Source organism: Artibeus jamaicensis, unplaced genomic scaffold (assembly GCF_021234435.1).
Source record: "Artibeus jamaicensis isolate MK-2021 breed Jamaican fruit bat unplaced genomic scaffold, CSHL_Jam_final contig_471, whole genome shotgun sequence".
In the NCBI taxonomy this organism is placed as follows: Eukaryota; Metazoa; Chordata; class Mammalia; order Chiroptera; family Phyllostomidae; genus Artibeus; species Artibeus jamaicensis.
Window position 1 is genome coordinate 2,105,202 of NW_026521850.1, and position 16,792 is coordinate 2,121,993.

The window sequence follows — 16,792 nt, forward strand, 5'->3', positions numbered from 1 at the left end:
AGGTGAGTCTTGGGGTTTCCACCCGCACCTCACCCAACACTCACAGCCACCTCCTGCGATAGTGTTATCGTCCCACTGCATAGATGAGGAAGCTAAGGTTCCGAGAGGTAGGTGTGCTCCCCAAGTTCACCCACTCAAGCTGGGGCCCAGTGACTCCTGGATACATATTTTTTATCATCACTTGAGGGGTCACCTCCCCTAGGAGGACAAGAGGGGCCTGGAGGGCCTTTGTCACTCAGCCTGTCCCTTTTCAGACAAGGGAGGGAGGGACTTGCCAAGGTCACTGCCAGGAGTTGATGCCACCGCCAGCCAGCCTGGCACTTGGCTACCTGCAGACCTTGGCGTTCCTCCCAGCTCCACGCAGGCCCGTTGCTCTTCCCAGTTCACAGCACTGGCCCCAGCCTCTGGGTCCATGCCTACAGCTTACGTCGTCAACAGGAAGGTGCTCAGGACTCCCACCTTCCTGTACTGCCTGTTGCCTGGGCCTGGGGGGGGGGCACCAGTGCTGTGCGGGACTGGGGGCTGCTGGTGCAGCTGGCAGCAGGAGAGCGGGGTCCCGCCCCGGAGGGTCGCCTGGGACTCAGCTCTCCCACTGCTCTGGCCTCAGCAGCCTCGTCACTTGCCTTGGGTCCCTGAGGCCACCTCCCAGGATCCTGGCTCTTGCCGGCACCTTGCAGAGGGCCTGGAGGAGCTAGGCTGACGGCGGCAGTCCTGGACAAGAGCCCCAGGACTCTCCTCTTCCTTTCAGAAGTCAGATCACCGTGCAGGGCCTCCTCGGCGCTAACCCACCAGCCATCACCACGCCATGGCCCGCTTCCCGGGTGTCTGCCCTTTGTCACTGCAGGGGCTTCTGTTGGCTCAGGCCCCAGATGCTCCTTCTCTTCCATCACTGAACCCTGTCCCACACCCCCAGGGGGTAGGAGCCGAGCCTTGCCAGGCACCCCCTGCCCACACATGGGCATTCACAGCTGCCCAGTGTCTCTGCTCCCCAAGGGTAGAGCCCAGGGCTGCCTGTCCCCTGGCCACAGCCTGGTTCCTAGCAGCACCTGGTACACCAATGACTGTGTACAGTTTCTGGAAAAAGGTCTCTGGGTACCCGGCCACAGCTCGGGGGCCGCCACACAGCATTCCCGCAGCTCTGGTCCTCTGTGCCCACTTGTGGAGGCTGTCCCTTCCTCTCTCCAGGCCACCAAGCAGTCCAGGCCCCACCCCCCACCACAGCCTCAGTGCCGGGGACTGAGGGTGCCTGCCAGTGTCTAAGCAGAGAGTCTGGCAAGGAGCGGGCCTGCCCTGCAAACATTGACAAACCACGTTTCACGCAGCTGCCATGTGTGGGGTGGGGGTGAAGGACTGAGGTGACAGATGGAGGAAGTGTACGGCCCCTAAGACTGCAGCCCCACCCCCAAGGGCTCCTTCCAGGACAACCGGGCTGGCTGGGGGTCAGGAGAGAGCCAGCTCCACAACTGAGAGGCTACGAGCCCCTGGCAGAGGTGGCTAGAGGAGGGTCCCCTCCCCCCTCCCCCCACTGCGCTCCCGGGCTAGACCTCCACCACCCAGGGGAGATACAACACCAGCCAGTATGGAATTTTTAACTTTCTACTGGTTACATTTCAACTCCATGTATACAAAATACATGTAATCACTTCAACATGGAACCGAAATGTATCAATGAGACCATGGCACTCCCGCATGTCTTGCTTGGAGCCGGTTCCAAACGACCCCCTCCCCTGCCCCTGTCAAGTGCTCAGCGGCACCTCCTTAGAAGGGCAGACCAATGGGAGAGGCTATCTGTCGTAATCATGGCAAGGACAGCCAGGTTCTCTGGCGCAGCCTCCACTCATTGTCCTGGGGAGTGTGCCGCCCAGTGCTCTCCCTGTGTGCTCTGGGGAATGTGACAATAACTCCACCATGAACTTTGCAGGAGGAGCTACAACCTTGCCCCCTGATTCAGCTACAACTTTAGAGCTGATTCTAGCCAACCTAGGCGGGCTTCAGGGAGGTGGTGACATTTCTACTAAAGAGTGGGCATTGCAGGCAGCAAGGAGGAAGCCTGATCAAGAATAGCAATAGCTCTCATGGCAGCATGCCTCCTAGGCACAGGTCCCGAGAGTCCGCCATCGCAGTCACCCTATACCCGTTTGCCCGGACAGTTCTAGTTCATGCCTGTTGTCCCAGCAGATGTATAAACAGCATCCCTTCCAGTCCCTAAATTGTCCGCCTGCTCTCCCTGCCTGACCCCCAACCTGGCCAGGGCCTTGCATTTGCCCAGGGTGTGCTGGTTTCTGCAGCCTGTGGCTGCTCCAGGTTAGATCCCACTGGGGCCAACCCCGGGGCTCTGCAGAGCGCCAAAGGGGCAAATCGGGGATTCAGCTCTCAGGCTACCTGAACTCAGAAGAGGAGCCAGTCCTGGGCCTTTGCCTCTGCGTTCCCCTTTCAGGAGAAGGGCTGGCAATGACACCTCTCTCTGTGGAGTAGTTTGTTGGGGCAGAGACACTGCAGAGCACAGGGACCACCAGAAAGAAGTAGGTCAAGGGCCCAGGGCTGAGTTCTGCCAGGCACTCTCCAACGCTATGTTGAAATAGGCTGGGCGCTCGATTTCTGCAAGACAAATGTTAGCTTAGCAGAGTGGCCACGTCAGAAGGGCTGAAACTCTCCCCACACCGGCCTGGGGCTATGACAGTGTGGCTACTCCCTGGCCAGGGTCACAGCAAATAGCTGAACCACACCCCTTCCCTCTTCCCTGGCCTCTGGATCCCACTGGGGAACAGGGTGCCTTCGCACCCCAGGGCCTGCACCTTGGCCACTGTCCCAGTAGCAGCAGCCACCAATGACAGCTCGGCTACCAGGCGATGTCACCCTTCCTACCTTCTGGAAGGAGCTGGTCAAGTGGGGTGTGCTGCTGCTCTTCCACACTGCTGCCCGGCAGATGTTCAGGTGAGTGGCCCAGCCCTCCCTTTTCTCTCTGGGAAAGGGAAGCTACAAATGGCAGCACCCCTTCTTTCCTAAGGCCCTGCATACGTGGGCTCTGATGGTGCCTGAGGGGTGGGTGCCAGGATGAGGCAGCAACCCCAGGGAGGGGCAGGAGACTGGGGCCGGGCAGGAGACCAGGGCCCAGCAGCCTAGCCTGTCGCTGGGTACCTTAGGGGTCCCGCTCATTCAACACAAATATCCACTCAACAGTTGGAGTCTCCGTCCACGAGGCTCCGCAGTTTAGGGGAACTGACTGGGCCGTCGAGGGGTATCAGGGCAGACGAGAGGGGCTGGAGACTGCGCGCCTAGCGCCAGACAGAGGGAGAGGACCGTTTGGAGTGTGTGCATGGGACAGGAGCAGAGGGGCCAGCCGAGGTGACTGCCGATCCGGCGAGGAGGCAACCTGGGCGAGGAGGGCGGCGCGGCTGAGAGCCGACAGAACGACCCCCGAGGCGCGCAGAAGCGGGCAGTAGGGCTTCGATGGCGGCCTGTGGACTGGGGGCCGGCGACACCTGCCCCTTCCACGGCTCTAGGCAGCAGACGAGGATTGCTTCCCGAAAGCGAGGTGTGAACAGAAACCAATTTCGCTGGCAGAACTGGAAACCCGGGACGCAAACAGCCGTTACTAGGCAACCGTCCCGCCTAGGCGAGGTGCGCAAGCGCACCCAGCTGCGGAGGTCCGCGCACGCGCAGTCGCCTCCCGCCGTTCATTCCAGCATTGCGTCCAACGACTAAGTGGGAGGATGCGCCTGCGCCATGGCGCCGCTCTGCTTCTTGGCTCAGCAGTAACTGTTCTCGGTGGATGCACCTGCTGCCATCGGACAGTCAAGACTGGCTCTTCACTGGAGTCTGATTGAAGAGTTCGTACTCTTCTCACATCTTAAGACAAGAAACGGCTGCGAGAAAGGACTGGCGCAACGCGGGGAACGCCCCGGGGTGGCCTCTGAGCACCCTGCCGGGCAGGTGGGCTGGGGGCGGGGCCAAGGGATGGGTGTCGAAGGACTGGGCGAGGCAGAGGGTGGGGCTAAGGGGCGGTACTAGGAGATGGGGCATGGAAGGACCGCCTGGCCGATGGATGCGGCAGTGAAGGATTGGACGCAGGAGGGGGCGGGGCCAAGGATAAGCCGTGGGAGGATGTTAGCAAGAGGCGGGGTTAGTGGGCGGGGCCAAGGAGCAGAAAGGAGGGTTGTGCGGTGAAGAGCGCGGAGAGGGGCGGAGCGGAACGTCATCTGAGCAGCTGCTAGGGGCGGGACTAGTGTACGGGGTGGGGCGAGAGCGGGGCGGAGCGTCTCGAGAACAGCTGCGGAGGGCGGGGCTGGCTGGCGTGGCGGGTGGGCGTGGCGTGCGCTGACGTCGCGGCCGGACACGTCGGCGGCGCTGCGGCCGCCGAAACCGGAGCCGGATGTACTAAGATGGCCGCAGCGGTTGCCGTCTCTGCGCTCGTTTTAACCTCCCTGCCGGCTTCCGCCCGCGTCCGCGCCTCCTGAGCGGCTGGCACCTGGGATTGCCGAGGGGCCGGGCGGGAGCCCGCTCGGGCCTCAGCCTCCCTGAGGCGCGCCGGTGAGGGCCGGGGTCAGGGTGGAGGGGGGCGGGCGGGTAGACCAGGCCCAGCCCCGAGCGGGCTGTGCGTTTCCGGGGTGCCGCAGGAGGCTTGTCAGGGGCGCGGGTTGGGCTGGGGAGCCGAGCCGCCGCGCGCTTGCCTCAGTCCGCACTTCGTTCCCCCGAGGGTCAGACTGACGCGGACCCTACGCGGGCTGCCGCGTCCTTGACAAGTGCCTGTCTGCTCAGCTCTGTTGACACTTGTCTTAGCTGTGGCGGCCTCAGCGTGGGGTCTTGTTGGAGTGACTGGAAGATAGGCCAGACCTGCAGTGTTTTGAAGAGTGCATACATTCAGGAAATTTCTTAGCATGCCTTTTGCTTCGAAGGTTCTGATGTTGTCTTGTCCTCATTGGTCGAAAGATTCCTGCCGAGCCATGCAGGTTATGAGATGGATTTGCACTTGAACCGCCGAGCGGCACTGCTGTTGTCTGTGGTAATTTCGTGGCAAGGCGGCCAAGGTGTTGCAACGGAGGTAGAGCGCCAGTGTTTTGTGTCAAGGGTAAGAGGCTGTGTGGGAGCCAGCCGTGCCCTCTTTGTGACGAAGGAAGGGGTCACGGTAAAGCACCTGGACACGTCACAGCCATTTAAACCCGTGTTTGTCCCTTGGAGATTGGAGATTGGGCGTGAATGGCTTATTAGTGTTTGGTTTTCAATGCCTGGGCTGCAGGTGCTAAGTCACAGAGGTATTTCCCATCCCCTCATATGGCAAGAAGCAAACTGAGTCACAGAGCGCCGTTCCAGAGCGAGGCTTTTGTAGGCTGGAGCATGCGCACCCCTCCCTGCAGTTGGTGTTCCCGCGAGTATACGTGGTAGGTGCTGCTATCTCCCAAAGATAAAACGGAGGCTGGGCGGCTTACCCCTCTTGTGACTCATTCACCTTTGACAGCAGTTACCACAGTAAGTCTCGAGATGGTGCTGAGTGTTCTTTGGGGCAGTATATGGGTAAATTTGAACAGACTCCTTCCTGCATCTGTAAACAGCTTTCCTGAGTGGCCTTTCGGGTCTTTGTCGTTTTTATTAGTGCATAGACCCCCTTCTTTTTCCCTTTAACATCCGACTGTGTTTGACTCTGGACTCAGGAAAGTCGGAGTTTGTGGTGTCTTCAGGTTCAGTGTTCCACAGTCTGGCAGGGACGGCAGCCTGGGGGTGGAGGTGTGGGCCCCAGTGCTCCTTCACACTCCTGTTGGTTTACACACAGCTGGGGGCAGTGGTGGTGGGGGGGTGCCCAGACCATCTCAGTTCAGTGGCCAGGAATTTACATTGAAAATAGGCCATGCGAAGGTATTTCACACAGATACGTGCAGTTTAGTTGAGGAGCTAGGTTTGTGAACCTCTTAAGGTCAACTGGTCTCCTTGAAACCGCCTTTTAAAGTTAGAGGACTTGAGGCTGCAGAATGATCTACTGGGCAGAATGAAATTCCTTACAGTCAAGAGATGAGCGATGCTTAACCGCATTGTTTTTCTGCTGGTGAACAGAGGAAAAAGATCAAAAGGATAAGATGATTTAAGATTGTTTCAGATGAAATTGGTGTATTGCTGGAAAGTTCTCTCTCAGCTGGAGCAGTGGGGGAGGGGATGGTGCTGCTTTGTAGAGCGTGATGGTGTTTGCCTCTTAGTCCAGAAGTTAAGAAAATAATTTTAACGTTTTCTGTAAGAAACCATTTAAGTATACACCTGTGACATTCAGATTCTGATAAGGTTCTCCTATTAAACAGTGGGAGCAGGTTAGGGCGTCCCCGAGTCCACTGTGAGTAGGATTTCATAACATTAAACGCAGAAGGGACCTGAGACATCACCATACGCAGTCTCTCACTTTGTAGGTGAAGATGCTGGGTTGCAGAAAGCAGTCAGGTGCCCATGCTCCTCAGCCAGGCCCCAGTCCTGCTCTCGCAGTGACGCCTGACAAACACCCTCTAGGCCTGTGCTCTGTGCTTACCCTTTTCAGCCTGCTTAGAGTGGGTGAGGGTCTCCTGCCCAAGCCTCACAGGAGGAGGGCGTGTCCTGGGAGACCCCTGCGTTCGTGTTTCCCCGACAGGAGGCGGCGGCTCTGGTGGGCCTGCTCTTGGGCCGCAGAAAGCTGAGTTATCAATGCTCTTTGCTTTGAAATGGCGGCTTAGACCCAAATGCAGTGTCTGACGCTGTTCTTAATACACAGTCCAGTAAATCAGAGTGACTTTCAAAGTGCTTGTCGCTTGGAAAGGGCTTCCTGTTGGCCAAGCACAACGTGTGTGGGCAGCAGTAGAGAGTTAGTAGGTTTCACAGACTAGTTTTCAGGTGGGGTGGCCACTGTACTTGTAGATTCCTGTACTTACAGTGCTCTTGATCTGAGCAGTAGAAGGGCTTCCGAGGCAAAACCATCCCACGTCTGCAAAAACGTGGCTGGACCACAAAGCCCACCTACCCCGTCTCCCTCCGAGCTCACTTTTCTCTGTTGGGTCTGTTTGCAAGGGCAACGCCGGGAAAGAGGGACCGATGCAGAGAAGAGGGCTTTCTAGGGAGGCAGAACTCAGACTTTTGGCCCAGAAGTGCAGATTAACTGTTAAGACTATACTTAATATATTTTATTAACAAATAATAACAGAAAACACTGTGAAGAGGATTTTTGCTCCTTTGCTGTTGTTGTTTTTTTAAGATTAAAAAAAAATTAATTCTTAGAGGAAGGGAGAGAGAAAGAAATGTCGATTTGTTGTTCCATTTATTGATGCACTCATTGGTTGATCTTTGTATGTGCCCTGACCAGAGATCGAACCCATAACCTTGGTGTATCGGTATGATACTGTAACCCACTGAGCAACCCTACCAGGGCACCCCTTTGTTTCTGTAACTCTGCTTGTTAATGACAAGATTTCACTCAAGTCCCTTGGTCAACTCCATAGCTGCTCTGCCTGGCCTTGGCTTCACTAGGCCTGGCTTTGCAGCCCCGGCACGTGGAGGACCTGGCTCCCCTAGGCGTGCAGCCAGTTCCAGTGCAGGAAAGGGGGACGCTTTAGGTGGGGGAGAGGCCGTTGAGATGAAGACGCTGCATCGCCATGTACTGTAGGTTCTTTCACGAAGGAGGATGGGAGCCGATTTTAAACTGGTTTTCTTTTCAAGATTTAAAGTTACCTGTGTGGAAAGAGTGATGCTCAGTCTTAGCAAAGGAGCTGGCACTCTCTGGATCTGGTGACAAGTCACAGGAAAAGTGACCATATCGCAGACAGTAGGTCAGACTGGCAGGTTCTGCTTGTCCCCGCCAGCTTGGTGAGGGCGTCAGGCAGCAGAGGCCATTCCAGTGGGTCCTTCGCTGAGTCACGTAACAGAGTCCCAGAGAATGACAGTGACTTGTCTGAAGTCTCTCAGCAGCCTGGCACAGCAGCATCTGCCCCCACTCAGCCAGGGTTCCTGCCCCAGAGCAGTCAGCCGTCCAGAAAGAGTGGGGTGGGGCAGATGCAGCCCTCGGCGAAATCCCTGTCCAGCTTTTCTTTTTCCTTAGTTTCCCTGATTGCCACCAGGATTTTGAATATATGGATTTTATGCCAACTTTTTCTTTTTCTCTTTCTTTTTCAGCTCAAATCAAGGGTAACCTAGATCCTGCTTCTCTCTGTAAGCGATATCTAACTGGACAGGAGCTCAGCCATGCAGACACCCCCACAGGCTGTCCCACCCAGCGTGGTGGGGCCGCCTCCAGCCGGGAGCCCCTCGAGCGTGTTGTGGCCAAGCAGCCCGTACCGGAGACAGGCGCCTGCCAGCACCCCAGGAGCTGCAGCAACTCGCCCGCTACAGCCGGTGACGGACCCGTTCGCGTTCAGCAGACAGGCACTGCAGGGTGCCTCACCGGGCGGCGCGTCCAGGAGCAGCCCACCTGTGCTGCCGGGCCCAGCCCCTCCAGCGTTTCTTCAGCACCCTGGTCTACCTGTGTCTCACACAAACACTGAGGACAGCTGCCAAGGACCACAAGAGCTTCTGCCGAGACCTCTGTCCCAGCTCCGGCCAGGGGCAAGTCCCTTTTCCAGCGTGCTGACCCCCCCAGTGCCACCCGGGCCCGAGATGAGCAGGAGGGCCGAGGTCGCTTCCAGCCCTGAGCACCACACTCAGGCCCAGTACATTCCAGCAGTGGGTCCAGATGCTGGCTACGGGAGCCCTCTGCATGGGGGCCCTCTGCATGGGGGCATGCCTGGGCCCGACAGGCCCCCGAGCGGGCAGAATCCCCACGACAGTGCTGCAGCCCCAACGGCACCCCCTTTCTTCTCTCAGCCTCGCCAGCAAGTGCCAGGGCAGTGGGGGCTCGTGCAGGGAGGCCCACAGGCCTTGAGCCAGCATTATCAGCCCTGCCCAGAAGGGCCTTTTCCAAATTCAGTGCCCCAGGTCTCTGGCATGTCCCACTTCCCTGCTCCGCTTAGCCTTCCTCAGGGTCCTGACCATGAGCAGCACAACTCTCCCATCACAGGACCCTCAGCTGGTGACAGGAGAGAGGAGGCAGCCTGCGCGCCAGGTGGAAACCACTCAGCAAGTAACTTTGGTCTCGACGGCACACTCAGGCAGAACACCAGGGCTGGGAATCCTCGGGCTGGCTGGGAGGTCCGGCCAGGCCCCAGGGTGAATAGAGAGCAGTCGGCAGACCCTGCCCTTGTGAATCCCTTTGCTCAGGGAAGCAGCCCGGAAAGCCTTTTGCACTGCCCTCTGGGGGCTGGGGCCGGGGCCAGCCAGACCCTGCCAGAAGCCAACTCAGGTGCACTCTCCATGTTTTTCCAAGGTGGGGAGACAGAAAACGAGGAGACCCTCTCATGTGAAAACACAGGCTCTGCTGCTCAGTCCGGCGGGGATGGGTTCTTCCCCGGCCCTGGCCTGGGTCCTCCTCCTGCACATGGTGGTGCAGGCGGCGTTTACCAAGCCTTCCTCAGAGGCCTGCGCAGCGAGACCACGCAGCAGGGAGGCGACACGCAGCCCTACTTTCCTTGGTCTGTGGGCACCCAGCGCGATGAGCCAGCCGCTCGGATCACTGCCGCAGATCTGTGGGCCGACTCGGCAGGCGCAGGGCCTGGCGACACGGGGGGCTTGCACTGCGAGAATGCGGAGAACTTGGAGTTTGCTCAGAACCAGGAGGTTCTCCCCAGTGAGCCCCCAGGTCTGGGTGCTTCCTCCCCAGGCAGTCAGCTCAGGTGTGGGCCACTTCCCGGGCCCACAGTCACCAGGCTCAGCGTCGCGGGCCACACTGGAGGCGGGGGCCCAAATCCCGAGACCCCGGACACACCACTGTATCCCGTGCGGTCAGATAGCGTGTCGTCCAGTTACAGCAGCAAGAGCCACCGGAGTGTGTCCAGTGCTGCCCGGCCCCAGGACCTGGGCACCTTCATCCAGCAGGAGGCTGGGAAACCTGAGGACGAGGCTTCAGGGAGCTTTTTTAAGCAGATCGATTCTTCTCCCGTGGGAGGCGAGACAGAGGAGACCACCGGGAGCCCTAGTTACCGCAGCAGCCTGTCCCAGCCCTTGACCCCAAGTCCCCCCAAACCTACAGGGGTATTTCAGACAAGTGCAAATAGTTCTTTTGAACCAGTGAGATCCCACCTAGTTGGAGTAAAACCAGTCGAGGCAGACCGTGCCAATGTGGTGGGGGAGGTGAAGGTGACCCACACCCCTCAGAAGCGGAGACCAGCTGCCTCACTGCCTGATGCCTGCCCTGGCAACCTGGAACAGCCACCGGACAACATGGAGACCCTCCTCCCACCCCAGGCCTGTCCTCTGCCTCCCACCACACCTGCCGAAGCTGGTCATGGGCTTCCACGCCCTGGGGGGCAGCCCTTGGAGACTGTGTTTCTGACCCCTGAGAGGAGGCCCTCTGCCCGGGCCCAAGGGGTCATGAAGTGTGAGAGCCCAGCAACGACTCTGTGGGCACAGAACGAGCTGCCAGACTTTGGGGGCAATGTCCTTCTAGCCCCTGCTGCCCCTGCACTTCACGTGCCCGGGAAACCTCAGCCATCAGATGTGATTCAGCCTCCGGATGAGGGGGTGTCTGGTCAGCTGCCCCAGCAGCCGGGCTGCCTGCCCCCTCTGCAGAGTGGGGACAACATTGGCGCCTCTGAGAACCTCGAGAACCCTCCCAAGATGGGAGAAGAGGAGGCCCTTCCATTACAGGCGAGGTCTGGTTATGCCAGTCTGTTGTCCTCACCGCCCGCTGAGTCTCTGCAGAATCAACCAGTCTTGATTGCTCAGCCTGATCAGAGTGCTAATCTGGCCCAGCCCGTTCATTTTCCCGTGTCCTTGTCGAGTGCTAATGAGAAGGCTCAGTCCCAGAGAGACGCTCGGGTCGGGGACAGATCTGCTGTGAGCAGCCAGGCTGTGGGGGGTGACTCTGGAGAAACCACGCCTCCTCTTTCTGGGGCTCCAGCCAGCGTTGCCATCTGCTCACCTCTGCCCAGCAGTCTCACCCAGAGTAACTTTCCACAAACCTCTGGTGCCTCTGAAGTGGTTTCTACTCAACCTGCTAGTTTGCCGGTTCAGTCACCATCTCATCCGACTCTGAAAAACTTGCTTCCAGGGGGTCAGAAGACACACAGCTCTGAGAACCCTCCTCTGGAGTTGGTTAACAGCCCCGCGGGGCGCACAGGCTTCGTTCTGGTGTCGCCCGCCAACACCGCTCCGGGACCGCACAGTGATAAGGCAGATGGTCCCAGTGACCGGGAGGAGACCCCAGCAGCCCTGGACTTCACATCGAACAGGACCTTAGAACACCCCGTGAGACTGTGTAGCCCATCCCGTTCTGAAGGCACAGCCTCTCCTCACCTGACCTCCTCCAGTCGCCCCAGACAGCCTGGGCCTGGGGCGCACGACCCAGACCGTTTCTACCAACAGGTGGCGAAAGATGCTCAGGAGCAGCGGGGCCTGGAGAGAGTCCAGCAGGGTCCAGCCCCTCCACCCCCGCAAGGGCCCAGAGCAGCACCCTCAGAGCCCTCCAACCCAGAAAGTCTGCCTCTGCAAGGAGAGCCCCCAAACTCCACAAGTTCGGCTCCAGCTGACCCGGCCCAGCAGCTGCTCCCTCGGCCGCCTCGGTCCTCCAGCGCGTCCCTCGTGTCCAGCAGCCCAAGCCAGGCAGCCATGCAGCAGGGCCAACAGTGGGAGCAGCCCTCACCCCTGGACTTGGCATCTTACTACTATTACAGACCCCCGTACGACGGCTACCAGGCCCAGTACCCCTCCCCGTACCCACCGGACCCTGGCACCATTCCTCTCTTCTACCAGGTAGGGGCGGGCTCGGGTCACCGGGCCCTGTGACTGGCAGTCTCTCCCCACTCCCCTTGGCAGGGGTCTGTCGGTTCAGAAGCAGCCACACTGCACCTCTGGGCGGGACCCGGGCTCTGCGAATCATTTGTGAGAAAGGTGCCCCCCGCCCCCGCCACTCGGCCAGGCATGCCCAGCACGCAAGTCTGGGCCGTGCGTTAGCACGTCGAATGGCGGAGACGCCAGTCTTCCTGCAGTGCAGCACCCCGGCCCCAGGCTCACCACCACACCGTTGGGCGGCCTGCAGACCCCAGATTCTGAGTGGGGTAGAGAGCTGCTTGGTGCTTGTGTGTGGTTGTGACATCAGAAACCTAGGAAGCTGCAAGAAAACTGTAGTCTCCTAAATTCCTCCTTCAGAATAAAAACAGGAGAAGTTGGGTTTGGCGGGTAACCCAAACGAAGCAGTGAGGAGGGGTGGAACGTCACAAGCTCCTCTTGGGTGGGTGCGTCCCAGCGGCCGAGTGGGGGCCCTACTGCGCACAGGCCTTTGCCTCTTTCCCCACGTGTGAGCGGCGGGGTTTACAGGCGTTTCAGCTGGGTTCTGTTTTGTCCTGCGTTTGAAAGCGCGGGGTCCAGGTGGGCACATTTGGTTACTTCCTGCTCCTCGTCACCTCTGTCCAGGCCCAGTGGCCCTGGAACTCAGCCAAGGCGGCGGGACCGTGGGCCAGGGAGGTCGGGGCTGCCGGCTCACAGCAGCCTGGGCAGGGGCAGGCGGCTGAGCTGGGGCCTTGTGGTCCAGGAGGCTGGGGCAGAGCCAGCTGGGTGGTGGGAGGTACGGGCCCTCAGTGTCTCTGTGTGTGAGTGAGTGACACCCTGACCACCGAGACCTGCCAGCTCCAGGTCCCCAAAGGGGCCACGTAGAAGTCAACGCTCTGTTGGGAGCCCAGGGTAGCCAGGGGCTCCTTTTATTTTTTTTTACAAAAGATTTAATTTAGAAGGGAGGGAGAAAAACATCAATGTGCGGTTGCCTCTTGTGTGCCCCTTACTGGCCCTGACCGACAATCCAGGCGTGTGCCCTGACTGGGAATTGAACCGGCGACCCTTTGGTTCTCAGGCCAGCACTCAGTCTGCTGAGCCGTGCCAGCCAGGGCGTGTCGGTTTTCTACTCTGCACACCCTGCCCCTCGCCTGGGAGAGCAGCCTCTGCGCCTGGGAGAGCAGGGCTCCTTTCGCTGGGTGGGCAGGCTCACGACTGCCGTCCAACGCTGTGCAACCTTCCTCCCCACAGGACTTCTACGGCCTCTACGAGCCCAGGTACAGGCCCTACGATGGTGCGGCCCACGCCTACACCGACAACTACCGCCACCCCGAGCCCGAGCGGCCCAGCTCCCGCGCCAGCCACTGCTCAGACCGGCCGTCGGCCAGGTGATTGGTGTGTGCGTCGCTGGCTGCAGCGGGCAGGTCGTGGTTTGAGAAGAGCGTGCATGGGAGGACGGCACAGGCCAGCTGTGTTGCCCCGCCCACACGGTCGGGCTGTAAGATGCATTCGCAGGTCGAGGCTGCGCACTGTGGTTCTGGCAGCCTGCGCCGGGGGACGCCAGACCCCGTGCGGGGCCTCTGGGCCGGCACCACTGTTTCCGCGCTGGCTGGGCCCCGGCCCCACTCTGGAGGCTTGGTGACTGAATGCCCGGGCCCCTAGGTCACAGCCAGCACGGGTCACAGAGTCCCAGGTGCTTCGGCTGGGCCGGCTCGGGCCTGAGTGCAGCTGGCAAGCTTGGCCTGAAGGCCCATGTTTCTCCCTCACCATGGCCTCCCGTGCCCGGGACCCCAGGTGTCGCCGTCCTGTGCTCTCATGCTGACCCTGGCTCAGTGTAGAGGATCCTGGCGCCACATCCCTGCTGAGCGAGAGCGCCACAGTCAGAGGCTTCTCGCTCGGGTCGGTGGAGTTGGGGTGAGGGGGCGGCCGCCATCGCTCTGGCTCCGTCTGCCTTCCAGAGCCTTCACCTGGCGGAGTGACGTCTCATAGGTGTAGGTTCTGCTGCAAGGGTGCGTGGCTCCTCACACCGGGGAAGGAGAAGGCCTGGTCGCTGTCACGGACTTGGTAGGCACACTGCCTTTCGGAAGTAGGGCCTCCGGGTGCTGGCCTGTTAGCCTTTTCCATCAGCCGACCTCGGTCCCGTCTGCCAAGGGACCCGCTGAGCTGTGTGGGCCTGTGCACCAGGCGCCACGCGCGAGGTCCCGGGTCTTGGTGCCACGGCGCTGCCCTCTCACTGGAAGCAGCCGGATGCAGTGAGAGCCGTGGGCCGGTGTTGTCTGGGACTCCTGTGACCTGAGGGAACGCGGACGTGGGTGGAGCCAGGGTGCAGCTGGCCGTCCCCATTCCCCCTCGTTCACCCACATGCACAGCAGCGTGGCGACTCGTTTCAGAGGCCAGAGCTGGGGCCTGCCCGGAGGCTGGGCAGTTCCCCGGGAGGTCCGTTGCCTGACCGGCTGTGTCCGCGCCACTGCGACAGCGTTGGAGAGGAGCCTCTCCTTCGTGCCCTGCCCTGGTTGGGGGGTGTGCGTGTGTGTTTCCACGCAGTGGTTACCATCGGCCATTGTTCTTGTGCCTCTGGGCCCCGCCCCTGCAGGCGAGCGTGGCCTTTCATTCTTGTGATCGTCTTCCCCGACAGATGCAGGGTTTGGGGGGCGAGGAGGTGGGAGTCCAGGAGTCCCCCACATGTGTGCAGGGGATCCCACCCCAGGGTAGGGCAGTGGCAGGTGCTGGACAGAGGCCGGGGCACTCCCTCCCAGGAGCTGTGCCAGCCAAGCCCCAGGCTCAGCTGAGTGAGACGGGAGGGAAGTTTGTTTTAAAAATCCAGTACTGTCCCAGACCTGCCATTAAAAAACAAAATGTCCAGGAATCTCACTGCCCCAGCTCTGACATCTGGTATCCCTAAGTCCCACCTTCCCTGTGGTGGGAGCCAGGGTCAGGCTTACCCTGGGAGGCCTGCACTGCTCAGCTCTGAGGGCCGCCAGGGCCGGGGCGCCTTGGTCGCTCAGAGGACACTTGGGGTGCAGTCTGAGCGGTGGGTCTGAAAGTCGGCCTCCAGCCGGTTTCTGTGCCTCGGCTAAGCCTGCCGTCCACACCCCGAGAAGCTGTCTCCGTCCTGCTTCCCCGGGCGATGGCGCGGGGAACATGGTCCTTCTGTGCCAGCACACTCACGTGGTGGCTGTCGAGAGGAACGGGGAGTCCCATCGGCTTGTGGCCGTGTGCAGTGGGGTCTTTGGTCACCGCCTTCCCACCGCCAAGTGCTGTGAGAATGCCTGTCACTCTTGGCGTGGCCTGTCTGGACTGCCACCCCGCCGCACTTTTCTGAAGCTGGTGACGTGTCAGGCTCAGGTGATCGCTGTGTACTTTCAGGCAGGGGCACCCGGAAGGCCACTCGAATGCCGCACGTGGATGGAGCAGCCAGAGTGACTATTCCAGCTACTACTGCGGCCAGTACGATCACGGAGGTGCGTAGAGCGGCGGCAGCCACTGGCCATGGGAGACGGGGCGCCGCCGCAGGCGGTGCGCTGAGGGGCCCTTGGGAAGTGTCTCTTCCGCTAGTATCTGGCTTCATCCAAGAGCCCAGGTAGCCTGCGTCTGGAAGTGCTCCTGTTGCTGCTTTTCATTCGAAGGTTGCATCTTAATTACAGCATTTACGGGTCTTTATCGTATGAGCGGTTTTCTTTGATTTTCTAGCAAAGCATGATTACCAAGCGTTCTGGAGCTGCCTTGTCTGTAAACTAAACAAAACTGGAAAGCAGCTCCCCCGTGGCACTAGCCACATCTGCCGGGCTCCATGGCCATGTGGGGCTGTGGCTCTGGCATGGCGGGTGCAGGCGTGTCCCCTCACTATCAGGCAGGGTGTGCCTCATGGCCACATGGCCCTGAGCCCTGCTGCTCCCTCTGCTGAGCGGTGTCCTGCACTTGGTGCAGAGCAGGGTTCCTCTGGGGCCGGCAGCCCTCGCTCCTCCCGCGCGGCCGCCTGCCCTCCGCTCACAGGCCTCTGCTCCCTGTGTCACCGCCAACCACAGCTCTGTGCACCCTGGCTGGAAGTGCTGCATCTGATTTGTTTGAAGGTCATGGTCTATTTTTCTAAGATTTTATTTACTTTTATTAGAGAGAGAAGAAGGGAGGGAAGAAGAGGACAGCAACGTAAATGTGTGAGAAATACATGGTTGCCTCTCACACACACTCCCTAACCCAGTACTTTCTCAGTTGCAGAGCCGGCTCGCTGGGACCGGTACCCCTACGGCTCCAGGTTCAGGGATCCCCGCCCCTACGACCGCAGTTACTGGTATAATGCGGACTATGACCTGTACAGGAAGGAGAGCTACGCATATGCTGACAGGTGGGTCGTTTGCCCCTTGCCAAGGAGGTTGGGCAGAAGTCACAGCTGTGCCCATGAATGACCCGTGGGCTGCGGCCGTGTGTGAGATCCGGGGGGAGCAGCTGGCGTCCCGGTCACCGTCTGAGGGAGGGCACGGCTCGGACGCCCCAGGCGTTTCTCACCGTGGGCTCCTTGCCTTCCTGGTGTCTGTGGGAAGTGTGCCCTCTGGCCACGCACTGGCAGCTTCTCTGAGTCTGCAGACGGGGCCTGAACATGCACTCGGGTGACAGTGATCACTCGAGGGTGGGCTCTCCAGGGTCCTCTAGAGTCAGGACGGCAGGGCAGGGTGGGGCCGTAGGGCCTGGTGGGGGCTGGAGAGTGGCGTGGCCTCGTCTGGGTGGCACTCACAACCCTTCCTGCCTCTGCCCCACTGCCCCTCGAGGCCCGAGAGATATGACGACCCCTGGAAGTACGACCCTCGCTTCACGGGGAGTTTTGACGACGACCCCGAGCCCCCCCGGGACCCTTACGGGGACGACACGGACCGCCGCAGCGTGCACAGCGAACAATCGGCGCAGAGCCTGCGCAGCGTGCCCAGCCGCCACAGCAGCTTCAGCGCCCACTCGCAGCAGGTGCGAGCCGGCAGGCGGGCGCTCCTCCACCCACACCGTC

At 60.3% G+C, this 16,792-nt stretch overlaps 1 protein-coding gene across 9 annotated transcripts in view; it reads left to right on the forward strand.

Annotated features, from left to right (window-relative positions):
- Positions 1-2,698: 2,698 nt before the first annotated feature.
- Positions 2,699-16,792, forward strand: part of SEC16A (SEC16 homolog A, endoplasmic reticulum export factor) — a 30,323-nt gene continuing 16,229 nt past the window's right edge. For 6 of the 9 annotated variants that reach the window (XM_053667700.1, XM_053667705.1, XM_053667707.1 and 3 more), the window contains exons 1-6: positions 4,342-4,530; positions 8,116-11,784; positions 13,051-13,187; positions 15,166-15,260; positions 16,009-16,141; positions 16,563-16,752. In XM_053667700.1, the coding sequence (XP_053523675.1) occupies positions 8,185-11,784; positions 13,051-13,187; positions 15,166-15,260; positions 16,009-16,141; positions 16,563-16,752 (4,155 nt within the window). In that variant the 5' untranslated portion in view covers positions 4,342-4,530; positions 8,116-8,184. Of the gene's footprint in view, positions 2,935-3,671; positions 3,934-4,341; positions 4,531-4,683; positions 5,069-8,115; positions 11,785-13,050; positions 13,188-15,165; positions 15,261-16,008; positions 16,142-16,562; positions 16,753-16,792 lie in introns of those variants that run through there. The other 3 variants (XM_053667702.1, XM_053667701.1, XM_053667703.1) reach the window with 3 other exon arrangements.